Genomic DNA, 27,316 nt, shown 5'->3' with positions numbered 1-27,316 from the left:
GAAATTATATCGCAGTTGAACCCTTTAAATTAAGTTAAATTAATTAAATTAAATCCTTTAAAGAATAAAGGAGTTAACTGAATATGATTGAAATATCTGGTCTTACTTGATCAACGTTTAAATGATAAATAATGATGTAAACTGGGTAGATTTTAATTATAATGGTGGTTAGTTAGTTAGTTAGTGTAATTACGCGTTTGTTCATCATTATTGAAGAACCCAGTGCAACATTGTGGCTCATTGATGTTGTATTAGTTTGTGGACAACATGTTGGAGAAGAATGATCATATCAGGCTTTTATAAATGTTTCGTAAATCTGTCCTAGATCAGGCCCACATGTTGGAGCCAAATAGATGTCTTTGAGTCTTTTGTTAGATTCCTCTTTCACTAGTCACTATCTTGATTCTGACACACCATGCTGTTTAACACACTGCTGGTTTAAAATGCCTTTAGTTCTACCTACTTTAGATAATCAGCTATAGACTTGTCCCAGGGTTGGATTTACAGGTTCTATGAAGGTAAATCTCCTGAGTAAAGGAAATATGTTGTTGTTAGTTCAGGCCTGGTGTGTACCTCAGGAACTGTAATGTTTTATTACAGAGACGTCCGCTGATGTATACAACAGGTCAGCTGTTCCACTGATCTATAAGGCAGATGTCCCATTTCTCCAACTGACACAAGTTTCCTTAGGTTTAGGTTTCTTCTGCGTTGCGTGTGAGCGACTCTCCAGCTGAAATGTGTCTTCGGTTGCCCCCATTACTGTTGGCAGTGAGAGAAACAGAAGCAATCTCGCATTGGCTCTGAGTTGGTACAGCGATCACTTACCCGCAATGTCCAAGGCCAACGCATGACTCAAAAAAGAGTGTGTGATCTTTCCCCCGGTTCCCCCTAACTAACAGTGTATTCTGTATTTGTAGTGTTACTGTTTTAAATTAACATTACTATCACGTTATTGCACAAAAAGGGAAAACAAAACGGAAAAAAACACACACCCCACATAGGGTCCAGCCTACAAATAGACAAAACTGAGGCTGTGTTTTGTCCTTGTGTAATCTTGCATGTGTTTTGTCCTTGTGTAATCTTGCATGTGTTTTGTCCTTGTGTAATCTTTCAAACCAGATGGAGTGACTCAGCATCGTCTCTTGTAAACATTCTCTGTTTATTCTTGTGTTTTCTGATTGACAGCTTCGGCCCTGTCCTCACCTGGAGCAGGACGTCCTGAGTGACTGTCTGTCCATGCAGCACCTCCAGAGCTCCGCCTCCTCGCAGCACCTCTACAACGGCAAAGATGGTCGTTCTCCTGGACTGGGCCAAGACATCTTCACAGGTGCACACACAGGATGCTGCTCTGTCATCTAACACCCTGATTATGGAACCTCTTCCCCTCATCAAGGCTTTGAGTAATCTGATATTTTTTTCAGCACAAAAGTCTCTAGTCCCTCTCTGTGTACCTTCCATGATATTTTTCCCATAGCTCTCCTCCAATTTGGCTTCTTCTGTCTCAAGATATGTGTCAGTTACTAGCCATTGGTCCTGGGTCGGCGCTATTTCTCCCAATTCCATATAATATTATTTTAACCAAATAACAGTTTTGTCCTTTTACATAGGTGAAGAACCATATAACTCAAAAGGGACCTTATATACAGTATTTGTTGTAGAACTTCACATTCCATTTTTCAAAATGATTATTTTTAGATTTTTCAAAAAAAAACAGGGCAAACCAACCTTTTAGTGGATCGAAAGTTACTATCGTAAACTTCCCATTTTAATACATTTATATCATATACGTCTTATACATTTTTAATAATTCAAACCACAAATCTAGCGTCTATGCTGTAATCCATATTGATTTAAAGTCTCTTGTGACACCTTCCATTCACAAAAAGTGCTATAATTTATGTCAATTATGGCATCAATTCCTAAATATAACATTTTAATGAGTAATACATCTTTTAGCATTTCCTTTTTGGCTTGAATACACCATGCCATATGATACCAGAAGTAGCACAATTAACTGTGGTTGAGCAATTCAAAATGTGAGTGCAAGAGACTGGCCGTGTCTCAAAATGTCGATGGCCAGGGAGTATTTGTTCCAAAACAGAAGAACAGGCCAGTATGACCGCCAGAAATCCCGACACCTGGCAAAGCAATCACTGAGTCATTGGTGGTCATCAGCAGCCGTGTCAACATTGCTGCAGATGTAATATGATAATTTTGTGCCATCAGGCAGTAAAATTCATACTTATGGCGCCTTTTGTTCAAACGCAAACAAATTACACCACTATAACTTATCTTTAATTGCTTATACCCATTTTATGTCAACATTATTTGGACGCTATTTGGTTACTTAAGTTGAAATGGAAGTCTTAACAACCTGGCACTTTTGTTTGTTTGGCTTGTATTTTATAACCATATCATGTTAACCTGTCATCTTGTCATGCAAAGGCTGCAAAATCCATTACAAATCGCTACAAACGGAAACTTTTATTCATCACATGTGGCCTCTAAACTTCCATTTTTCTAATTGATGAATTTGACCGTCATCAAATGTCAACACTACTTGGAAACAAGAGAGAGATAAATAGAGTATAACCATCTTAAAGACAAGAGAGAGATTCCCCGCTGCTCCCTCATTTTATGGACACATCTGTCCTTGTTTTCCGCCTGTACTCTATCCAGTCTCCCCGTTGCTCTCTGTTATTGTTGCTGGAACTCAGCGCACCGTTGACGACTGTGTACTCTCAACTTGTCTTTGAATGTCGAACCGGGCCTCTGAGTCTTGGCTTTTTCCCCTCGGCCTCCCTCTGTTTCTGAGTGGATGTTGCTTGCTCTCTTGTTTGAAATGGTTTAAAGCCCCAAGGAGCTCACTCGTGAGCCGATGCCAAAGCGTTCAGGGATGCAGTGTTATTCGAGGCAAGCAAAGATGTTGCATGTTGGCATTCGGGATCCCGATTTACATGAGTTTCACTTTGTTCCAGGGCCAATAGGATGCATGGAAGAGGTGGAGCAAAGTGGGCACATATCCCATCATTAACACTTGTGGAGCAGAAAATGAGTCACGCTTCCAGTCAGAGATAAATTAGTTTTCCCGTTCGCCGGTTTTAAGTCTGCTCTTATTCACATGGCTGCAGCGAGACTTACGAGAAGCTCCTCTCTGTTTTATGGAGCATAATTAGAGTGTTCACAGATTACCCAGAGGAAGGATTTATCATAGCTTTAATGCAGAAGTTTACATGCTCCTGCTATTATGCTGAAAGGCTGATTTACCTCTCCATATCTCTCTCACACAGAGCTTTCTTCCCGAATTTGACCAGAAGCATTTCAGAGCCAATACACAACATCTTCAGAACATAATCCTCTACTAGCCCATCAGTACCATCAGATCCTTTCACTCTCCCTCCACAAGGAACTAGCGATGAAATTGAGGCAATCACAGCCATTATTTGTCGACTGTTTTTGCCGGTCTGGTAGCAGATGTTGGGGCTAAAGGGGAAAACATTTAAGCTCTGTGATTGATGATTTGGGGGTAATGAATCAAGCTTGTAACCATTTCAGAGTGCTGTCAGATCAGGCCCCAGCATGCTTCCACTTGAGAACAGCTGGGCCTGGAAACGGCAAAACCAGGAGCACCGATCTTTTCTTCCTTCCTTTCATCTCCTCCCGGCATCCCCTCTCGTCGCTGGTTAACTGCCCCAGAACGTCAGCGCGTCGCTCTCCTCCTGGATGCTGGGAAAGAAATCAGACGATAAACGGAGCAGATGATGGAGAGAGTAGATTTATTGTTTTGGGAGAACAAGTAGAGATCCAGTATTATCTTTCTTAACAATAGTTGGTTTCTAGTTCTTGTTTTCACTATGATTTGTCAGTCGTCTCTCTGGAGCAACAACAGATTCAACTTGTAGAGGGAACTGATGGAAATATCAGATGTTTTACAGCATATTAGTTGATTGATATATGCAAGTGCAGCTCCAAGTACTGGTAGACATATGCACAATGTGCTGACAAATTGACACAGATTTCAGGGAAATTGTACTCGAGCACATATGGCTGAACACTAGCCGCTTCCTAAATGCTAAGATACATACTTATTTTACCAGTTTCATAAGTCTGCTAAATGACTACTTTTAGGTTTTGGGCTATTGGTCCGACAACAAAAATATCATAAATCTATATAGTGATATTTATTAGTTGCAGCCCTAGTCTGCAATGCATTCAGAATAGGAAAAATGATCCATGTTGTATTAGAGTCCACAGCTTGAAACAGTAGAAAGGTTGGCATCATGCAGCCAGCCTCACATGAAAATGATGCCCCCCCCCCACATTCCACTGTAAACAAAATGTTAATCATAACGTCATATGTACATGCAGAAATACATGACATATACGCCTGCATGTGCTAACTAACATGACCATAACTGTGATTGTCAACATGCACAAACACATAAAACAGATACTATACAGGAACCATATTCCCCCTTTTACATTCCCTGTGTTCAAAGTCATCATTCAAACACATGTAACATTTTAGTTTATTATTGTTTAATGAGAGCAAACAGCTGAAAGGACAAACGAGGCCAATCCCCGTGGCAGCACAAACAATGTACCCTAAATTGCAAACAGTGCAAACACAGAGCATTTTATTTTACAAAGCTCTCTGATTGGTTGAAGGTTGTCAAAACAAAATCCCGTTGCCATGAAATGGCTTTTAATTTGCTCGAAGGAAAGGTGGAGCGCAGGGAACCTTGAGTTTATTTGGCACATTTACTGAATTAGCTTTGTTTGTCTTTCAGGCCTGTACGCTGGCTCCGGCACCCCCCATCACAGCGCCTCAGTGGAGCTCCTCTCCGATACCCCCAACAACACCTCCGTCTCCACCGCTGAGCTGCCCGCCCGACAGCACCGACTGGACCGGGACCTCGGCAGCCCTCATCACCTGTCCCCGCTGGCTGCCATGGACAGCGCGAGAGACGGGTGAGTCCTCGGTGGATGTGAAACATGGATGTGTTCTCATCTGTGATGCGTCATACTTACCCTGTCACTGTCGAGGGAGACAAAGGGTGGGAAATACAAACATTTAATCTGGTATTAGTGCACATTCCCCAATTAATAAGTGGAAAATTCTACTAACAGTCATGTACTTTGTCACAGTCTTGTCTCATGACCATTCTGATGATCAAATATGCTTATACTCAAATATGTGTGGTAAAGTCATGTGACATCACAGACTGGTGAGGTTAAACTTCTCAAGCTGAAGTTAGTAAAACGATCAACGAGAACATTAAAACTTGGTTTCGAACAAAACATGATTCATTTACAATTTTCACACATTAACATGTAGGTGTCCGTATAATTATAAAAACCCAACTTTCTTCCTCTTTTAATCACACTAATAGTGTAATGATTATTAACACTGATAATGACCCACTGCGTTGCCATTGTTCTTCACCTATTTATTTTCCTGAATCAAGGCAGACCCGCAGGGCGAACCCACTTAGATCACGTTAGGTTAAGCCTCTCAGTCCTGCTGACGATCCCATTTGGCCGTCTTACTGGAAACAAACTCGACTCCAAAACCCCTAAGACGTCCCTCGTGGGGAGAGGGGCTGTGCTGGTCACCACAGGGTCAACGTGACACATCACTAACTCTATTTTTGACACTGGAGTCGGTGTTCATAAGGTCCCCCATCTCCACTGGATAGGAGAGCATCAGTGCGATGAACAAACCCCTTTGGCCGGACATGATTTGCACTTTAATGAGCGCAAACTGTCATAGATCATGGTTTGGTGTTTTATCCTCAAATGACATGAATCAACAAATTTGAAAACGGAAAACATTACCAAACAAGTCAAATGCAAGCAATGGACTGCATTAAGTTGTGCCATCTTAAAAGACGATGCATTTTTTAAGACAATTGTGAAAATAAGTACCACTGGGGATACTTTTGAAGACAAAGCAATAAAACTAAAGAGACAATTTATTATTATTTATTAAGTGTGCCAGTATTGCTACATCTTTGGCAAACAAGAAAAGGAGTCCTGTTTTAGATTTCTTGTAAATTGCATGAAGAAATGAATTGACTGTAACAGAATACAGAAAAACACATTTTTTTTTCAGCTACCTCTTACATTAGAAACCAGAGAGCATCCAAGAGTGTGTGCAAAACCTGCAACATATAGACGTGCAATTGTCTTGCTCAAGGACACTTGAATTATTTTCACGTGTGTCTGTGTTGTTCTTCGTGTGTGTGTGTGAGACGCAAAGCATGTTTCCTATTAATGCCGATGATTTCCCCCAAGAGCCAGCAGAGCAGAGTTACAGAGCGCGAGTGTCGTCAGGAGGCACAGTGTGTACTGTACTAAACAATGTGCTGAAAACCAGGGAGGTAGGAAAGGAAAACAGTCTTTTACGGTGCGATAACATTGAGAAAGAGTGGATGGAATCAAGCCTCATAAACCCTGTGTTACAAAAGTTATCATGTTACGTAAACATGCTTTCTTTTAACTCAGTGGTCCGCTCTTCGGGTGTCTGTGTGTGTATATACACTTTTATGCTAGTGTATACAGCACAGACGTATGACAGAATGAGGTTTGATGGCTTTCTTACTCTAAGAGCCTTGCATGTATATGTACTGTGTGTGAGTGAGAGGAGTTTACATTCAGTTTATCCAGGAAACACACATGATTGCGTGTGATTGGGGTGCGAGGCACAGCAGACTGCTCCACTTCCAGCACAAACAGTGCAGCGGGCCGGGCGCAGCGAAACCGTCTGGATGTAAGCGTCCGAGTGCCGCTCGGAGACGCCAGGTTGGCCCGTAAGCATCTGGAAGGTGATGTGTTGTTTCAAGCCTTGAAAGCAGGAGGCGAACGCTGAAATTACCTCGCGGTTTCAGTGCCTCCTTCTCTGCGGCATGCACAATTACCAGCGAGAGGAGAGAAATGGAAAGTGAAAAGGACCTGAGTAGGGGACGCTGTTACGGCGGTTGAGCTGGCAGGGTTACATTATTGGATGTGAGGCGTGGGTCTGTGCCTTTCGGGTCCTTGATGAGGAACATCTGAACATTGTGTGTACGTGTGTGAGAATGTAAGTGGTTAGCAGTGAGAATCCCCCCCCTTTTTTTTTTTTTTCTCGTTATGTAACTGAAGTGCCTATTATGCCGTATAAGTAACCTACCGTGTTCCTTCCCCAACCTTTAAGCTCCTACATACTTGTGACGTGATGACAATGCATTCAAATTGCCGCAGTTTCCCAATTTACAGATTTCATCAAATCAAGATGCTTGAAAGCAGTCATAAATGCACACACGCGTACTGTAGTGCCATATCTGTTCATCGCGCAGTGTGGACAGAGGGTGGGGTTAAGGAGTAAAAAAAAAGCGAGTTGTGGCAGGCAGACCTACGGCACGACCAGCCGGGCATGAAACGTCTACTCACATTTGCCTGAAGATGGAGCATTTGATTTACATGTTTAAAGCCTTGAGTATACAGGCTGCTGCCAAAGTCAATATCAGCACCGCACTTGTTTTTCCCAAACGGTTTAGCAGGACATTAAACATTTTGACAAAATTATCAAACTAACCTGCCTCTAGTGTGGCAGCCTCTGACCTCATAGCTTAATGTGTTTACTCTGGCTGAAATGGGCCATTTAGACTCCTTTTACTTTGTAAATACCAGTGTCATTTTTCTGAAGCTAATATTAAAATATGCCAGTTCAAATACATTTGGCAATCGGCGTGGCACAAGTGCATGTGAATGTAGGGCCTCTCTCATAGAGATGGCTGTTCGACCGTGGCGGCCTGCGCTCTCGGAGAGATGGGTGGTAAATGTTGTCATTCACTGCTTCAGCCATATGTGGTTATATAATTGCGAAGGGGAGAGTCTACAGCCTTTACCTGCGTATTGATATTAGAGCCCCTCCGCAAATATTAGTTTGAGGTGGTTTGATACCTCAGCAGTGATTGACACAGGCTAATTGAATTAGAGTGGCGGCAGAGACGGCACAGAGCTACATTAAGAGTTCCTGTTCTGAAGGGGGGGGGGGGGGGGGGGGCGTTCAAGGCCCGTAACTCTACACGGTCTGTCTTCCAGCCATTATCACTCTACAATGATCCAGAAAGTGAACGTCAATCTCAGAGCCCGAATAAAAACATCTTTGAGGTTGTCGCTCGTGGCAGCTTGTGGTCAGTCACTCATTTTGTGGTGCTCGGTTATTAATGTGTCGTCTATACAAACGGTTAGCTTTCAGGAAAGATTCAGATGATTTGCTGTCAAATTCCTCCCAAGAAGGACGGTGATTTAAGGACGGATTCCTTGTTTTTGAGCAGGGCGATCATCTTTCTGGGACTAACGCGGAGCTTTCGGGTCCCAAAAAACATCCAGAGCCCTGGCTGAGCTCTTCACACCTGGCCCTGCAGGGCTGGATTAGCTTTAGCTTTAGCCAGGATGCTTTAGTCTGTCTCTCAAGTACAGCTTTAGCTTGCTAACCAGAACCAGAAGTGTTCCCACCAATCTGTGCCAAAGACGCCCCCGTCATCCATCAGAGGGGCTTAATGGTCGAAGAGATGAGAGGCGAGGCAGAGGGTGTTTGTGGAGAACGTAGGGTCTATGGAGGACAGGGTCTGATCCCCGCTCCCTGGTGGGACAGTTAGCTGCAGGTGAAGGAAGACGAACGAGCAGCAGATCAGCACTGCTCATGAATCTTCAGCTTTCTTTCCATCCCATCATGCCTCTGCACACAGAGCCAAGGCCCCAAGGACAGTCTGTCTTTAACACAACAAGAGTGCATCATTTTGTAGTCCAGGTTGGACGTCCTTTTCACCGTCTTGCTATATCACTTCTAAGCTGTTTAGTCATGAACTGTGCTGAATAAAAACCTGTTCCCAGAATGACATCAGCTTTCCCGTATTACTCACAGAAACATTTATTGGGCCACTCAAGTCGAAGTCACTGAGCTGTGTTCCCATTGAGCAAAAAAGTGTGGCCTCATAAAGCGTCTAGCTCATCACACCCATCTCCTTCCGACACTATCTTCATGCAAGTTCACATCCATCTGTTATAGTAGACAGGACACAAGGGTATTTTACATATCCGTTCACGCTCTCTTTAACCTCTCAACCTTTTCAATATTTATTAAATTTAGTCCATCAATCTGATAGGCTCACCCTAAAATCCCCTCCACCTCTACCTTCAGGAATCAACAGGTCAGAGGTCAAATCACTCTCTCATTGCAGCAGGGACAGGAGTGGGTGGGCCGACTGGAAAAAGCGGAGTAGTGCAGGATGGTCAGTGAAGATGAATATCAGGGGAGAGATTAATGTGGCATATGAAAGATTCCCCTCATACCTTGTGCCTGAGGTGCTAGCAAGCTCGAGCCCAGCGAGAGCAGGCAGCTGGCAGTGATTAGCTTATGATTCACTTTAGCTGCACATAGAGGCAGCTTGTAAAAATATGAACAGTATAACTGTTTCCTGAGTTTGTGCTGACAGCAGCTCCTGGGGGAATGCCGCTCTCTGCAGGAACACATGGCCACGCTACTGGGCCTTTGCCAAGCCATGGATTAGCCATGCTCGCTAACAGCTAGCTTCTCCAGAGCTTGACTAACACAAGGTGCCACATGAGCTTCCTCAATTTGGTCAAGTGCACTCCATATGCAGCTAAGCACTTAAATGTGAGAGCCAGATGAACATGTCGACGAGTGGAAGGCACTGAGAGTGAAAACCTTCAATGGAGAAGAATTGTGTTACTCAGCTGTCTTTCCCAAAGATATCAGTCCTTCTTTTCAACCTAAATTTGAAGTTGTATTGATTTGTTAATCCTGCAAAATGTGAGTTCCTTTTTTTTTTTTTGTTATAAAAAATACCTCATTACAAGTAAAAGTGTTTATACTTTTATTTCAGTATTAAAAATAATAGGCAGCAAAATGTACTAGAGATTTTACAAGTGAAAGGCATAATGCCCCCTCTCCATGTTATAACATTGTTGGATCGTGATGCAGCTGGTTGAGGTGACGCTGATACGCTTACTACTTTATATAAAGTTGGGTAGTTTAATCATTAATCATGAAGAATCCATCATATTTGATATGCTGTCAAAGAATGTAATGGATTAATAACTAGTTCTCCTCTGAAATGTAGTGGAGCAGAACATTGTAAAAAATCAAAGTACTCAAGTAATGTACCTTAAAACTGTATTTAGGTACAGCACTTGAGTAAATGTACTTAGTTACTTTCCACTACTGGTTGTTATTATAGTTGGAATCCCAGATGCAGATGTCCATCTCTTCACTGCGTTTCATGGGATCCATTCATGTGTTTATGAGACAGGAAAACACAAATAAGACATACAGGAGCAAAAACACAACGTCTCTTCTGAGAGTAACAAAGAGAGTATGCCAATGTATATTTTATATCTACGCTTTTATGATGATCTCTACTGATGAAGGCAGAAACATTGGGAGGCTGAAGTTACGTCTTACAGCCCAAGTACAGCGTCGTATATATTCAGCATTGGCAGCGTCTCACACCTTTGTTTGACATTGTTTACCATCTCCCTTCACCAGACACCTTCTGCCAAATGCCCTTCACTGAGTGCTGGGTGGAGCGTCCCTCATGCATGGAGCAGTAGGTCATACAGCAGGCTCCAGCCAGGCCAGCAGTGTGCAGTCATCTAAGGGCTCGGCTGCCTCCAGCAACCCTCTGTCATCGCGTTCATATAGCGCTTAGTGCGAACCATATGCTTCCACGGCACAGCGGCACATGGTAACACAGCAGCAGCAGTTTATGTGTTGGCATTCCTGATATGCAGTCATGACAGGGTTCTAAGTAGCTGTTGAATATTTGGGGAGGTGATTGACCGCCTCCCTTTTTAAAGGCAGGTCTATTGGCTATCAGTTTGGATTTGTACCAGATTGTCGTTCCATTAAGTTAATGTCAAGTATACAATAGGTTGTTGAATCAGTGGTCATTTTCTGTTTCTTGTTACCTTTCACATTTCATATTTTAGTGTCTGAATACATACCTGAATACCAGTTCTTACTGCTCTTGGGTAAATGTATCACTGTGATCTTATGAAGACGGAACATGAAGCACATTAAATATCTCTCTTATAATATAAAGACGGGTCTGGTTCTGTCCAAAGGTAAGAAAATCTGTCTCTAGAGCTCACTAATAAACACGTCATATCTCGTTAAATACATACAACCTGTTGTGATTTTTGTATAGATTAAAGTTTTTAGACATATTATACTATGACTCTTTTTAAAAAAATGTATGACATACTTCACCATTACTTTTTATTACTTACAATGACCTTTTAATCATTTTTGACATACAATACTATGACTTTTTATGACATACTATACTATTAGTTATTTAGGATTTTTTGACATACAATACTATGACTTTTTTTTTTTAACATTTTTATGACATATGACACTATGACTTTTTATTACATATAGTACTATTTCTTTTTATGACCTTTTTATGATTTTTTTAACATACTATACTTGGTCTTTTTTAATGACACATAATACAAAGACTTTAATGAGTTTTTTACATACCATATTCTGACTTTTTTGACATACAACACTATGTTGTTTTTAATGCATTATTTAGTACATACTTTACAATAACATTTTATTGTAAATAATACTATGATTTTGATTTTAATTAATTTGTATTCACTTTTTTGACAATTTGATGGAATTCTGTACTATGACATGTCATTTTTTATGGCATACTTTACTACTACCTTTTTATTAAATACAATGCTGTGACTTTTCGACTTGTTTATGAATTTTTTAAATACTATACTCTGACTTTTTTATGACATTTTTTATGACATACTATACAATGTTTTTTATGATGTTTTTTTATGATTATTTTTGTAGTAGATTATGGAATGTTTTACAGAACTTGGTCTCAGACGCTGCAGTGTGTTCATTCCAGTTCAACTTTGAAGCAAAATGGTGGAGTAACCATCGTAATATGTCACCATTTCCTTTTTGGTTTTCACAGCGCATGACCTTTGTATCTTGAGACTAAAGAAAATTTGTCAGTGCACTTTATTTAAATAGTAAAATTGAAATGATATCATTAAATGTGATTTGAGAGCATTGTATCAAATGAAGATAGACAAACTTTTATTTAAATGATACATTTCCACAGAAACCAGGCGATGTGGAAACCCCAATTGTTCTCTAAGCTGTTTGATTCCACAAAGTCACAAACATGTCATCGTAAAAACGTCTTTTTCTCCAAAGTCATAAATGTAAACACTGTTGTGCTTTCTTCTCTCTCGTCCACAAAGCCTGGGGTTGCTGCAGTGGTGGGCAGTGTGTGTGAGGGGGGGGGTTGGTTTCACTTGAATGCACACTCTGCTGTTTGTTGACTTAACATCATAATATGTGGTAGGAGGACGATTACGTGTGGGGAGCCCAAGTTTCCACACGCCTGGAATGTTTCTTCTTCTGTGTGTTTAGGATCTCTAACTGCTCCATTGGGTTCGTCGGATCATGCGGTTAGCAGGCCGCCATGTAGATCCTGCTTTGATTGGGATGTCACAAAGCGTGAAGCATTCTCTTGTGAAATGAGTGTCTAGAAAGGATCGAGAGGCTTTAATGGTTCACCCACCCTTTCTGTGTCTCCTCCAGGGTGTCGGGTCCCCTCATGTCTCCAGGAATGAAGGCGACAGAGACACCACCTCCTCCTCTGGAGAAACAGCATGTCCACCCTCACCACAAGCCCTACTCTCACTATCACCACCACCAGTCTGCCAACGACGGTAAGGCTGAATGCAACTTGTTTCAGGACATCTGTTTTGGCTTGAATCTGAAAATGTTCATTGGCCTTTCAATTTAATATCCTGAAGTTTTCCACGTTGCAGGTGATTCAGTAATACGTAGCCCGAGTATTACTCTTGTATGACTTCCTATGAGGGAATTTACATAAGAGCAACCCCTGTGCCCTTTTTCAAACACTTGCTGTACAAGCAGACCCACATGAAAGGTCTCAAAGAGAGGAAGTTGTCTTGTAGAGCAGCGATACTGCCCTGTGGCTCCGTCAGAGCACTTTTAGGACCGAGAGAGATTAGAGTCGTAGAGACAGAGTGGGGGGAAACCACATGCCGGAAGCCTTTTCCCTGAGCTGAATTAGCCAACAAAATGCTGGCTCATGTATTCAGCTGTCTCTCAGCGCCCTAACATGGCAGGCTCAGCCGTCACTCCAGAGCCGTTTTCCTAATGTCTTAAACACTGTTTTCCCTGTAAAGATCTACACATGGACGTCTCTCTAACCACACTGTGGTCAGGGAGTTGCGTAAAAGCGCTGCGTTCCCATTATTGTGACTCCTGCGGTCCAAACTGAGACGATGGGGATAAATGTTACATGGCTGGTGCAGTTAACACAGAAACAGATACAATATTGTCATGATTTAGGATCCACATTAAGTTTCAGCCGGTTGGAGCGGACGCGTACTGACTTTGCCACCAGTGTCTATGGGCGATTGTTTCCAGTCGGTTAAGTCTGGTCGTGTTCGTCTCCTTTCTTTGTCCTTAACATCCTCCCTCATTTCCTAGAATACCAAGGCAGCTTTCAGAGCTGCTTCCATTTCGGAGACTCCTACAGGATGGAGCAGACGGTCGGTGGTGTCCACGTCCCAGGAGATTCCCACGCCTACACTTCCCATCAGCACAATGGCTACCACATGTCAACTAGCAACACCGGCACTGCAGGTGAGGACATTTTTTTTTTTACCGAGACTTCACCGACGGTGAATGATTTCATCAACATTTTAAACAAACTGCTCTTCATCATGTCCGTTCCAGGCTTCAACCTGAGCCAGGAGCTTCAAGGCGGCGCCGGCTGCCAGTTCTCCAGCCCAGAGGAGAGCATTTTCTTCCAGGTGGGCAACTTCGACCGCAGCCTGAGCCACATGCCCTCCGTCTACACGGAGACATAGAGCGAGACACGCTTCGCCACACCTACTCTACGGTCCTTCGTCCTCTCACACTTGGATCTCTACTTCCTGTACAATCTATATATTCTGACCCGCTTAGCTGTCAGATGGATGTGAAACCAGCAAGATGAAACAGATGTATACTGCAATCTGATGAACTACTTGTCTTATTTACAAAGTAGGTTACCCAGGACTCTGTATAAATGAGGATGTCTCAACGGTTGCGTTCCCTTCTCTCGCGTGAATCATTTTTACTCACTTTAAATGAAGGAATGAAATTACACGGAAGTCCATTTTTCTTATTAGTGAAGTCATTCAAAGATCCATACTTTATTTCTTAAACTCAGAACACATGCAGGTTTTTCAACATTAATATATACATTTCAAACAGAACTCCTGAATGGAACTTAAGCCCCTCCCTCTTTTTCTATCTAATCTACATGTTTCAATCTATTTTAGACTGAAGTGTTGAAAAGAATATATCATTTTTGCAGTGTTTTGGCAGTGGAATGTTTTTGTTGTTTTTTTTTGAGGGGATTTATGTCTGGAGGAAGGCGTAAACAGTAATTTCTGCAATAATGCAGATAAAACAACCTACTTTATTGTTATATGTATAAAATGTACAGTTTGGTTACAGCAATCATTTGAATGTTTGTCATTTCTCAATTTAAGAAATAAATAATTGAATGATCATGTCTTTTTAAACCATGTATTTGACACAAGATATAAAATACAAAGAAAATGCAGAGAGAACTCACAACGCTCACATTAGTTGTACATGTCTGTCACTTAACGATGAGCACTAAGAGAACATCCAGACTGTGGGCATGTTGTTCCCTCTAGTGGACATTATTCAGTACTGCAGACACTTATTTCTGCTTCTTCTTGTTGAGGTAGCTCTGATAATAGAAGTTACTGAAGAGGACGATGAGGCTGATGCAGTAACCAAACACCGCCGCGTTCATCGCGTCGGGGAAGTCGCACTCTGTGAACAGGTTGTAGCCGGAGTGTAGAATGAACAGAAAAAGCTGCACCTGGAATGTTATTCAAGGAAAAGTTCAGATCAGTTTACTTCATAAACATATTTTAAGTACGGTCACAGTTCTTCCTGTACAGAGCAGCAGCAGCAGCAGCCCACTCACCAGCTGCAGAGAGGTGAGGTATCTCTTCCACCACAGGTACTTCTGCATGTGAGGGCCGATGGCAGCCAGGCCGTAGTACGAATACATCACGAGGTGAATGAAGGTGTTCACCAGGCAGATGAAAAAAGCTGCAGGATGTGAACAGAAGAATGTGTAAAAAACACTGACAAGATAACACGTTATATGAAGGTCAGGTCTATAATGCATTAATAAGACTTCATGAAACTACTACTAAGACATTCTAAACTATGGCATATTTTAGTATGTTAAAAATCATTTAAAAAAAGTCTCATTATTGTAAGTCATAGTGAAATGTCATAACAATTGCCATATGTATGTCAAACAAAATCATTAAAAATGCATAGAAAAGTCAGCATTTTATATCATTAACATGCCATAGTATAATATGTCAAAAAGAGTCAGAAAAAGAAAGTCATAGGGTTGTAAGTCATAGTTAAATGTCGTAAAATTATAGAATACTAGGTCATAAAAAATATCAAAAAGTCATAGTAAAGTATTGTTTTAGTATGTCATGAACATTATTAAAGAGTCATAAAAGTCATAGTATGTCGTCAAAATATTGTATGTCATAAAATTAAAAAATCATAGTATATTCTGTCTATTCTATTCAGTACCATAGTACGTGAAAGAAAGTCATTGACCAGTTATGACATACTATACTTTGACTTTTAATAATTTTTTGACATACTACAAATGTCATAGTATAAGTCAGAAAAGTCATAGTAAAGTATGTCAAAATTATGAAATCCTTGAAAAAGAATAATTAAAAAGTCATAATATTGTAAGTCATAATAAAGTATGTAGTAACATTGTCATAGTACGTCATAAAAAGACATTATAAATCATTAAGAAAGTCATTGTATGTCATAAATGGTCAAAGTATGGTGTGTAAAAACAATTCAAAAATCTTTAAAAAGTAATAGTATTGTAAGTCATAGTTAAGTACAACGTAAAATTGTCATATTTACAGTATGTCTGGAAAAAAAAGGTATAGTATAGAATGTCATTTAAGTTGATTAATTAAGGTAAGTCATAATATTGTACATCATAAAAACATCATAGAATAGTATGTGAAAAAATTCAGACCATTTATGACACTACTATGACTTAGATTTAATATTTGTAATTATTTCTTATTATGTCATACTACAGGCATACTATACTTAGTATAGTATTCATATAAGTATAGAATGTCACACAAATCATTAAAAAGTCATAGTATAGTGACTATACTATGACGTTTTAATGATTTTTGTGACATACTATTTTATGACACTATACTATAGTGTCATAAAATAGTATGTCATAAAAAATGTCACAAAAAGTCATAGTATAGTATGTCAAAAAAGTGATAGTATAGCATGTCAAAAAAATTTCAAAAGTCAGAAAAAAGTCATAGTATATTAAGTCATAATAATATATATATATATATATATATATATACACACACACACACACACACACACACACACACACACACACACACACACACACACACACACACACACACACACACACACACACACACACACACACACACACACACACACACGACCTTTTTGACAACAAAAAAAGTCATAAAAGAGTCGTAGTATTGTATGTCATAAAAAGTCAGTCACAGTATAGCAAGTCAGAAAAATCATTAAAGTCATGAAAAATGATTGTAATGCATGTCATGAATGGTACAGTATGTAAAAAAAAAATCATTGTACAGTATATATATATATATATATATATATATATATATATATATATATATATATATATATATATATATATATATATATATATATATATCAAAGCAATTATTAAAAATCCACTAAAAGTCATAGTATTAGGGTTAAGGTCATAGTATAGTATGTCATAAAAAAATACCACAGAATAGTATGAAAAAAAAGTACAATAGCATGACATTACATGACTTTTTTCTGACATACAATATTTAATATAGTATGTCAGTAGTATGACATACAATACTTGTATGGTGTCAGTAGTATGCTAGTAGTATGACATACAATACTTGTATAGTGTCAGTAGTATGATAGTAGAATGGCATACAATACTTGTATAGTGTCAGTAGTATGATAGTATGACATACAATACTTGTATAGTGTCAGTAGTATGACATACAATACTTGTATAGTGTCAGTAGTATGATAGTAGTATGACATACAATACTTGTATAGTGTCAGTAGTATGACAGTAGTATGACATACAATACTTGTATAGTGTCAGTAGTATGACATACAATACTTAATATAGTATGTCAGTAGTATGATATACAATACTTGTATAGTGTCAGTAGTATGACATACAATACTTGTATAGTGTCAGTAGTATGATAGTAGTATGACACAATACCTAGTATAGTGTCAGTAGTATGACATACAATACTTAGTATAGTGTCAGTAGTATGATATAAAATACTTGTATAGTGTCAGTAGTATGACAGTAGTATGACATACAATACTTAGTATAGTGTCAGTAGTATGACATACAATACTTGTATAGTGTCAGTAGTATGATAGTAGTATGACATACAATACTTAGTATAGTGTCAGTAGTATGATAGTAGTATGACATACAATACTTAGTATAGTGTCAGTAGTATGACATACAATACTTAGTATAGTGTCAGTAGTATGATATAAAATACTTGTATAGTGTCAGTAGTATGACAGTAGTATGACATACAATACTTAGTATAGTGTCAGTAGTATGACATACAATACTTAGTATAGTGTCAGTAGTATGATATAAAATACTTGTATAGTGTCAGTAGTATGACAGTAGTATGACATACAATACTTAGTATAGTGTCAGTAGTATGACATACAATACTTAGTATAGTGTCAGTAGTATGATAGTAGTATGACATACAATACTTAGTATAGTGTCAGTAGTATGACTTACAATACTTAGTATAGTACATTACATTACAGTCATTTAGGTTCTATCCAAAATTACTCAGTATCTATCTATCTATCTATCTATCTATCTATCTATCTATCTATCTATCTATCTATCTATCGGAGCAATTTTTGGAGTTAAGTGTCTTGCTCAAGGACACATTGACATGTCAATGACACAAGACTAGAGGAGCAGGAACCGGGGGTCGAAGAAAAAAATCATAAAAAAGCCCTAAAAAGTCATAGTAGTGCGTCATAAAGAATGCATCATCTTCATGATCATGATCGCTGAACTTATCATGCTTTATGTCCACTTCCACTACTAGACTAACCGTGTTACAAGTCGTCATACATGATCATAAACATGTATCAAGAGTTCTCTTAAGCCTCATGAATAGATTATTGTCTTACGAGCATGTTTATAATATGTTATAGACGAGATTCATATTAAGTGTTACAAAGGGCAAGTACTGATAGTGAGTGACTTAGGTATGAACTAGTGCAAGTTCAAACCTGTGAGGTGACGCAAAAAGAAATTAAGGTTGCCAAGACTTTTTGTTAGTGAATAGTTTAGCTTTAGAACATTTCGGTCCCACCAGACAGTGTAATTATCTCTTGTTAGTTGCAGTAATGAAACGACCAGAGAGCATTTGGACACAAAGATGAGAATTCAAATGAGCTTAAAGACCGAGTGCGTTGTTTTGTTGCAGCAGTTTCTTTTGTTTCTTTTCTATTTAAATTAGCATTTGTGCTTTTTGATTATTTTTCAAATTAAACATACCATCATGCTAAAAACAAACCTCACATCTCACTCCGTCTTAAGCTGCTTCTCCTAAGATATATTTAGAACAGAAAATAAAACTCAAGGTTATGCTGAAGGGTGTTTTTACAAGTCCACAAGTTCAAGCTGTAATTCTATAAGTGCTGCTACGCTTTAGTTTGAGTTGTTTTTATTGCCAATAAATATCACGAAAAGACCAAAGCCAACAACATGCAAGTGCGTCTCTCAATAATTTCCAACTTTCCTGAACCCGTCTGTGGCTCTTAATCCAAAGTCCACTTGTTCCTGAGTAACACATTACAACTTTAGGGCTCTGTTGATTTCAGGGACTATTTTAACCTGTGGAGTAATACACATTCAAAGAGTAGCTCTGTATTGTGGCTCATTTATTTATATTTAATAGAGATATAACTTGTTGATGGATCGACGTATAGTTGGTTTTGGTCTTTTAATGGGAAACGTATAGATCATCATCATCAGACTTCTCCTTTAAGCAATGATCTCCATTTACGAGGTCACATGATCCTGTCTTTTATAGTCATAGCACTTTAAAGATTAGATTAGTTGACTTACACTGTCCGCCGGGTACATATTTGATTCCCGCCCACCAGTTGAACAGCAGGAAGCCGTGGTGGTAAACGTGAAGGTACGTCAGCTGGTTGTTCTTCTTCCTCAGGATGAAGAAGATCTGCTCGTTGAGAGGATACCGTTACAGTTTCAACTCTGCATTCTTTGAATTTCACCGATACTGTAAGCATTTTAACGAATACGCACCGTGTCAGTGAGCTCTATGACCTTCGAGAAGAAGAAAAACCAGCAGGCGTTGGCCATCTGGAGGAAGGAAACAAGAGTGAATATCTAAAACTCCCATTTCTACACTGTCAGTAGGATTATTTTAATGTTAATTATGTTCCACATGTAGGTCGTGAAAGACAACATTTCTGCACAAACACATCAAAGTCACTTGCTTACCCTCAACGCCAGCGGGCTGGTGCTGTAATCTACAGGCTGACAGAGGAAGCTGTAGTTCGAGAGCCAGGATGTGACCACGAACTGGTGAACATTCATACAATTACTTCATGAAAAGAAAAACACCTCCAACATAACGGCTTACATCATAAAACAGAAATTCCTGAGAGGAAACAGAAGCTACTGAGCTCATGATTGATCTGGTTCCTTCATAAAAAAACAGAACAAACAGCAGCACAAACACACCTCATAGCACATGTAGGTCGACAGACCGATCATGGCGAAATTGTAAACAATGAGGAAGACTTTGAGGTCGAAGGGTTCTCTGTGTTTCATCAGACGAGGGCCGGCCCAGACCACACAGAGGTACACCAGGAAGATGAGTCCCACCGGGACGGGGGAGTAGACCAGCAGCCATGGGTCCGTCCTCTTGTCTGGAACATTACAGAGCTTTGAGTCAGGGACTACTCAAATGAATGAACATATTACAGGACACACCTAGAATTACAAGTTTCAAGAGCTGCCCTGTAGTGCCCAAACTTTTATCACTATTTTTTTGTTATAGTCTGCACAGGAAATGTCTCGTCTTGTTGCAGTTCAGCTGACTTTTAAGAAAAAGAAAGGTAGTTTTTTGGGGGATTTTTGTCTGACAGTGAAAGCCCCCCCACCACCATCACCACCTGTTCCTCCCTCTCCTTCACCACTGTTACAATATACCTTTTTTTTTTTTTTTTTTTTTTTTTTTAAAGTGTCATGGTGGCTTCACATGTGACAAGCTACAAAGCAGTCATTGTTGAGACAATGCCGGGGAGCACATCTGCATCTCCAAACTCTCCCACACACACACACACACACACACACACACACACACACACACACACACACACACACACACAGAGACACAGACAGTATTGTTCTTTAGACTGAACTGTATAGGAAAAATAATCATTATCATACCTCCGTTCTCCACTATGATCTGGTGCACAGAGAGGACGCTTTGCCACGCAGAAGCCATCTGGAAACGTGAAGAAAGTTCATAATGACCGAAGAAGAAGAAGAAAAAACTAAAATCTGAAGCATTTTAACATTAACAATCTACTCACTGTCGCAAACCTCGCAACCGTTGTTTTAGCGGTAAACGTCAGTGAACACAATCTGTCAAAGATAAGTAGCCCTATTTGCAAAATTCACCTTGCGGCGCGCGCTGCACCCAAATCCAGATTTTCCGTGTTGCGTTGAATGAATGAAGGGCGATTGGAGCGACCAGCCGCACCAGAAACAGATCGAGTTAATTAAACTTAGTAAACTGAAAACTACGGCACGTGGGTCGCTACAATGGCGAGTTGCCTTCCATCTGAGTAACTTTGAAAGACAGTGAAGAAAAACTACTGAGAACTGATTTGAATCACTTCCTGTTTGTCCTCACTACTGCGTTCGGTTTTTTTTTTTTTTAGTTTGACAGAATCAGTCTGCTGTTAGACGTTTGGCACAGCAGGGGGCGCTGTTTCCTGCAACAAAAATGTGGCCGACTTTCAGTATTACATTACTTTAATGTATTGCTTCTATTTTGTATTATTTCATGTAATTACACCATATATATATATATATATATATATATATATATATATATATATATATATATATATATATATATATATATATATATATATATATATATATATATATATATTAATTAAAGATTAACTACTGAATTATGAGTATTATTAAAGATGAAGCAACCCAGCAATAAATAAATAAAGTAATTTAAATTAGCCCCACCTCAAGCAGCGGCAACAATAAATTTAGATCCAGTCATGTAAAATATAACATTCTGAAAGGAGTCATTCTGCTGAATAAGTATTTTTACTTTTGGTACTTAAGTATATTTTATTCTTTACTTTTACAGGACTTTTAATAGTAACAAGTATGATTTGATATGTGACAGGGTCAGTGGTGAAAAAAGTATTCAGAACTTTTAGTTCCACCACTGGCCCTATGACATACCAAGTTATAACAAAAAAAAAAACTTAAACAGATTAAAAACAAATAAATTAAATACTGGTTAGTCATTGTAATGTGGAAAATGTTATATTATTTTGATAAAATATAGTTTTGTTCACTTTCTCCATAATAAACAAAGATAAAACATCTCAATTATCTGGCATGAAACCTGGTGATTTTCTTGCATTTAGGCTTTATTATCCAAAGTTACACTCTGGACTTCAGTCCACTAACATGACACGTTCACTGTGGTAATAGACGTGACAATTATCTTACTGCTTGCAAAACGTCTAGTCTAGGCACAATGTAATGGTTAAACCATTATATAGAATGAGGTCACTACAATTCAAAGTGCACCGCTAATTCAATAAAAGTCCCTAAAGGCACATCAAAGCAAAATACTTTAAAACATAATATTAATATGAATGAATTATTCAAATCATTTGTTTGTATTTGGCACTTAATTACCAGTGATGGGATCATGGTACTACAATAATCTATGATAATATGGCACATGTGCATAAGGAATCACCATGAAGGACTTTCAAACACACAATACCATCAAGATTCCTGTTTAACGAAGTTGAAGAATGCGCAGAGGTAGAGCTGTCTGATGTCTGCTGTCTGCTGCACACAGTTTGGTTATTTTCTGAGGTCTGCTGTTTCTTGTTATTCTTTGTACCGGTGTGGTTCTGCCTTTTCCCACCCTAAGAGAGACAAGTAGAGACAAATGATGAAACGTGGAATCTATTATTAATAAAGGCCTTATAGAATAGGATCAAATCTATATACATATAGTCACAAAGCTTCACATTCTGCAGGTAAGTTCACACATCGATCTCATTCAATCACGACGACACATGAGCCGATGTGGACACTCACTCACGGAACAAACTCAACGACTACAGCCGCCCGTATTCTGAAAATTAAACTTACTTTAAGAAGATAATGAACTTTAACTGCAGAGTGAAATAAGGGGAAGGTAGATTTCTGTTGTAAAGACGTGCTTTCTGTCCTCTCCTGGTGCTGCAGGTTGGCCCACTGCTAACCTCAGTTTCACATCATGTGCAGGTTCTTCAGTGTTAATATTTAAACTTCAAACACTATAAAACTCCTGAATGGAAGTTAAAAGTCCTCTCCCTCCTCTTCATGATTTTTTTTCTCTCTTATCTAAAACTTTCAATCTATTTCAGACGGACGTCTAGAAAAGAACACATAACTGTGCCGGTTATTTTAGCAGTGGGAAGTAAATATGTTTGCATTTCCTTGTTTTTTGCATTTTAAGTGAACCTCTTGAGGAGGGTTTGAATGCGTGAGTGATGAAATAACTGTTACACTGGCCGTTGCTCTTTCAAACTGTTAAGGCACCACGATGTTTCTGCGATCAGTCAGCTGATCCACTTCCTCAATATGCAGTTATTGCTCTACACAGCAGAGCTCGACCCAAAAAGTCTCATCTGAGAAATTTACAACGAGCTCTTAAACATTGCCAGTGGTGTGTTTTTTTTCTGCATACATTTATATTTTCCAGTATAGTATATGTTTCTAACGCGGTTTCCTATCCTATATTTTCAGAGTGTTGACACAGTTTGATGCATGGGTTTTAGCTCATGTGTCGAGAGAGAGAGAGAGAGAGAGAGAGAGAGAGAGAGAGAGAGAGAGAGAGAGAGAGAGAGAGAGAGAGAGAGAGATAGAGAGAGAGTGAAGGTGCATGCACTGAGACAGAGGCGGATCTTTAGAAATGTTCACGTGGGTGGCAAGAGGCTGGCATGGAGACGGGTGCGGCAGCTGCCGCCCTATATGCCACCCTAGATCCACCCCCTGCAGAGAGCAGTAGAGTGTTTATCGGATCAGCTGTAAATAATCTGGTAGTAAACGTATCGACCGGGGTCCGGAAGCTGAAGCAGGTAAATTATCTTGCAGTGGTTTTCATGAGACAAACATCTGAGGCGGAGGGCATGTTCATAACTGTCATCTGGTCTGTTTGACGAAGTACATCAAAAAGGGCCTGTCCACTGTCGATGGCGACTGAAATATAACACTAGATTAGTAATCCATAACTAATTGTTAAAAATATCAAGATTGTATTGTTGAACTTATTGAAATAAAGGCGTGGGCAATTGTTTGACTTAAACGTAGCTATGTTAAACTATGGCATGTGATGTGTCACTACACTTTAACACTTTAAGAACAATTACTGTGATCACTACAGGAAACCGCAGACGACCTTTCATTACTCAGGAATTCACATTAGAGACACCGTCGCCGGAACGATTTCGCCACAATTTCACACTTACACGGTCCAGACACATACTAGGTTTCAAGTCCTGTTGACATAATATGCAAAAAACACAGAGTACTCACATTAATTGCGATTATGAAATGTTTAAGCTTGACTTTAAAGCTTAACTGTATTCAGTGTCTGTCCCTTAACGAGCACCAAGAGACAAAAGTACAGACAGTGGGCATGTTGTTCCCCCTAGTGGACACTAGTGAGGACAGCAGACACAGCAGAGACAATACTACAGTCAGCTCCTCTCATAAAGCCTCATTGTGTTTGTGTGCGCCGCCTCACCACTGCATCTTATTTCTGCTTCTTCTTGTTGAGGTAGCTCTGGTAATAGAAGTTACTGAAGAGGACGATGAGCGTGACGCAGTAACCAAACACCACGGCGTTCATGGAGTCGGGGAAGTCGCACTCTGTGAACAGGTTGTAGCCGGTGTGAAAGAGGAACAGCAAGAACTGCAGCTGGAGAGGTATTCAGGGAAAAGATTAGATCAGTTGACTTCATAAACATTCTGTAGGAACAGACACAGTTCTTCCTGTACAGAGCAGCAGCAGCAGCAGCCCACTCACCAGCTGCAGAGAGGTGAGGTATCTCTTCCACCACAGGTACTTCTGCATGTGAGGGCCGATGGCAGCCAGGCCGTAGTACGAATACATCACGACGTGGACGAAGGTGTTCACCAGGCCGATGAAGAACGCTGCAGGATGTGAACAGAAGAATCGTAACAACAGAGCGGCATTAAGAAATGGGCTTTTTCAAGGATTTATGTAAGTCAGTAAAACGTTTGAAACATGAAGAGAAACGACAAGTCAAGTACCGATAGTGAATGATTAAATAAAAATAAGTAGTAAATGAGGCACATTAGACAGTGTAATTAAGCTCACTTTATTTGTGTTCATGAGCACAACATCTATGCAAAGGACCAGATAGCATTTGATCACTGAGACGATGGCCTTAGTTTTGTTCTGTTTTTGTCAATTTTTACAACCAAAATAAGTTTGAGTCAGCTGTTTCGTTGCAGGAGTCACTTTTTTTTCCCAGTTGTATTTCAATTAGTGTGTGTGCTTTGGAGGTTCATCATACAATCATGCAAAAAACACTCGTCTCTCACTCGAGCTGTTTCTAAACCCTCACCCCATCCCTAAAAGGAACATTTGCTAAAAAATAAAGTGTCTTTCCATTTTTTTTATATATTACAGTCAATGGCCCAGAAAAAAATAAGGTATAAAACAGACTAAACATTCTGTAATCTGGTCTTTTCGTGGGGTTTGTGGACAGTAACAAACATACTGAACATCACCAGACTTCTCCTTTCTGCAACAATATCCTGCCACACGGTCGCGATATCATCACGACTACATTAGTTGACTTACACTGTCCACCGGCAACATATTTGACTCCCGCCCACCAGTTGAAGATCATGGTGCCGTGGTGGTAAACGTGAAGGAAAGTCAGCTGGCTGTTCTTCTTCCTCATGATGAAGAAGATCTGGGCATAGATAGGAGAAGAGCAAGCTGCTACAGTTTTAACTCTGCATTCTTTGAATTTCACCGATACTGTAAGCATTTTAACGAATACGCACCGTGTCAGCGAGCTCTATGACCTTCGAGAAGAAGAACCACCAGCAGACTTTGGCCATCTGGAGGAAGGAAACGGTGTAGAAATGGGAGTTTTACATATTCACTCTGTCAGTAGGATTATTTTAATGTTAATTATGTTCCACATGTAGGTCGTGAAAGACAACATTTCTGCACAAACACATCAAAGTCACTTGCTTACCCTCAACGCCAGCGGGCTGGTGCTGTAATCTACAGGCTGACAGAGGAAGCTGTAGTTCGAGAGCCAGGATGTGACCACGAACTGGTGAACATTCATACAATTACTTCATCAAAAGAAAACCACATCCAACATAACGGCTTACATCATAAAACAGAAATTCCTGAGAGGAAACAGAAGCTACTGAGCTCATGATTGATCTGGTTCCTTCATAAAAAAACAGAACAAACAGCAGCACAAACACACCTCATAGCACATGTAGGCCGACAGGCCGACCATGGCGAAATTGTAAACAATGAGGAAGACTTTGAGGTCGAAGGGTTCTCTGTGTTTCATCAGACGAGGGCCGGCCCAGACCACACAGAGGTACACCAGGAAGATGAGTCCCACCGGGACGGGGGAGTAGACCAGCAGCCATGGGTCCGTCCTCTTGTCTGGAACATTACAGAGCTTTGAGTCAGGGATTACATTAATTATAAGAGCTGCCTTGATGTCCCAACACGTTCAGCACTGATTTACACTTGTTTTGCTTAGTCTACACAGGAATAGCAAGTATTTTTGTAGTTTGTTTTGTTCCGGTTTAGCTCAGGTGACCTACAGTATGTGTGCAGTTTTGTGAATATAAGAAGGAAAAAACGTTTTACGGTTTGAGGAGGAAAAAAAGCAGGTTTTGCAGGACAATGAAAGAGTCCTCCCCTATCATTTAAAAAGTGGCATGGTGACTTATCACGTGACAAGCCACAAAGCAGTCATTGTGAAGACAAGCTGGGCATCACATCTGCAGCTCCCACACACCCACCCACACACACACACACACACACACACACACACACACACACACACACACACACAAAGAGGCTTATTCTTTAGATTGGGAATCTCTTCTATAAATTCAATATTTGATTCAAGTTTACTGCAAAACTAAAGATTTATTAAGGAAACAGCATCATACCTCCATTGTCCACTATTCTCTGGTGCACAGAGAGGACGCTTTGCCACGCAGAGTCCATCTTGAAACATAAGAGAGTTAATGACCGAAAGAAGAAGAAAAAAAAAAAAAACTTAAATCTGTAGCATTCAACATGAACAATCTACTCAGTGATGCACACCTTGCAACCGGTGTTTCAACGGTAAACTTCAGTGACCACGCTGGAGAACCTTTGGACACTTACGTTATCTGGAAAATAAGTATTAGCAAAGTTCAACTTTCGGAACGCGCTGCAGGCAAATCCGGACCATCTGCAAAGAATGAATGAGGACAGACTGGAGCAACCAGCTGCACCAGAAACTCTGCTGTTGATGCACGAAACCCAAGTCGACAAAACTAATTCACTGCACAAAAGGTACGAATGCGGCCTTGTCTCCCATCTGACTGTCAAAAGACAGTTGAGTAACTACCGACCAGATAAGAATCGCTACCTATTCTTCGTCGCCATTGGCATTCTTGTTTTTTCTGATAGGATCAGTTGGTTGTTACAA

At 39.9% G+C, this 27,316-nt stretch overlaps 3 protein-coding genes across 5 annotated transcripts in view; 1 reads left to right on the top strand and 2 right to left on the bottom strand.

Annotated features, from left to right (window-relative positions):
- Nucleotides 1–14,274, top strand: part of LOC137884250 (zinc finger protein GLIS1) — a 66,748-nt gene extending 52,474 nt beyond the window's left edge. The window contains exons 6-10 of the mRNA XM_068725980.1: nt 1,186–1,327; nt 4,791–4,971; nt 12,647–12,777; nt 13,571–13,726; nt 13,820–14,274. Coding sequence (XP_068582081.1) covers nt 1,186–1,327; nt 4,791–4,971; nt 12,647–12,777; nt 13,571–13,726; nt 13,820–13,953 — 744 coding nt within the window. The 3' untranslated portion in view covers nt 13,954–14,274. The remainder of the gene's footprint in view (nt 1–1,185; nt 1,328–4,790; nt 4,972–12,646; nt 12,778–13,570; nt 13,727–13,819) is intronic.
- On the bottom strand, nt 14,244–22,422 carry LOC137884251 (very long chain fatty acid elongase 4-like). 3 transcript variants are annotated; one of them, XM_068725981.1, is made up of 8 exons: nt 22,333–22,422; nt 20,730–20,787; nt 20,019–20,206; nt 19,776–19,856; nt 19,578–19,634; nt 19,377–19,491; nt 15,093–15,220; nt 14,244–14,984 (listed from the first exon to the last, which is right to left on the bottom strand). In XM_068725981.1, exons 1-8 carry the CDS (start codon nt 22,333–22,335, stop codon nt 14,820–14,822), a joined length of 795 nt encoding a protein of 264 aa, XP_068582082.1. In that variant the 5' UTR covers nt 22,336–22,422; the 3' UTR covers nt 14,244–14,819. The 3 variants fall into 3 exon arrangements, with proteins under 3 accessions (XP_068582082.1, XP_068582083.1, XP_068582084.1); XM_068725982.1 differs by lacking the exon at nt 22,333–22,422 and adding an exon at nt 20,964–21,209; XM_068725983.1 differs by lacking the exon at nt 22,333–22,422 and adding an exon at nt 20,876–20,959.
- On the bottom strand, nt 21,947–27,297 carry elovl8b (ELOVL fatty acid elongase 8b). Its single transcript, XM_068725984.1, has 9 exons — nt 26,947–27,297; nt 26,790–26,847; nt 26,084–26,271; nt 25,841–25,921; nt 25,644–25,700; nt 25,435–25,549; nt 24,631–24,758; nt 24,349–24,522; nt 21,947–22,480 (listed from the first exon to the last, which is right to left on the bottom strand). Exons 2-8 carry the CDS (start codon nt 26,845–26,847, stop codon nt 24,358–24,360), a joined length of 792 nt encoding a protein of 263 aa, XP_068582085.1. The 5' UTR covers nt 26,947–27,297; the 3' UTR covers nt 21,947–22,480; nt 24,349–24,357.
- Between the last annotated feature and the right edge of the window lie 19 nt (nt 27,298–27,316).

This window comes from Cebidichthys violaceus, unplaced genomic scaffold (genome assembly GCF_023349555.1).
Source record: "Cebidichthys violaceus isolate CVI_PGR_0920_01 unplaced genomic scaffold, fCebVio1.0.p SCAF_37, whole genome shotgun sequence".
Taxonomy (NCBI): domain Eukaryota; kingdom Metazoa; phylum Chordata; class Actinopteri; order Perciformes; family Stichaeidae; genus Cebidichthys; species Cebidichthys violaceus.
Note: the sequence above shows the minus strand (reverse complement) of the source record. Positions and strands in the feature narration are given on the sequence as shown.

What these genes read in the sequence shown, in the direction of transcription:
- LOC137884251 (XM_068725981.1), bottom strand. An exon ending in CGACCTACATGTGCTATGAG is followed by an intron (nt 19,857 to 20,018) that starts GTGTGTTTGTGC and finishes AATGTTCACCAG; the next exon opens with TTCGTGGTCACATCCTGGCT. An exon ending in CCAGCCCGCTGGCGTTGAGG is followed by an intron (nt 19,635 to 19,775) that starts GTAAGCAAGTGA and finishes TCCTTCCTCCAG; the next exon opens with ATGGCCAACGCCTGCTGGTT.
- elovl8b (XM_068725984.1), bottom strand. Translation starts at nt 26,847, where the DNA reads ATGGACTCTGCGTGGCAAAGCGTCCTCTCTGTGCACCAGAGAATAGTG. An exon ending in GAGAATAGTGGACAATGGAG is followed by an intron (nt 26,272 to 26,789) that starts GTATGATGCTGT and finishes GTAATGTTCCAG; the next exon opens with ACAAGAGGACGGACCCATGG. An exon ending in CCAGCCCGCTGGCGTTGAGG is followed by an intron (nt 25,701 to 25,840) that starts GTAAGCAAGTGA and finishes TCCTTCCTCCAG; the next exon opens with ATGGCCAAAGTCTGCTGGTG.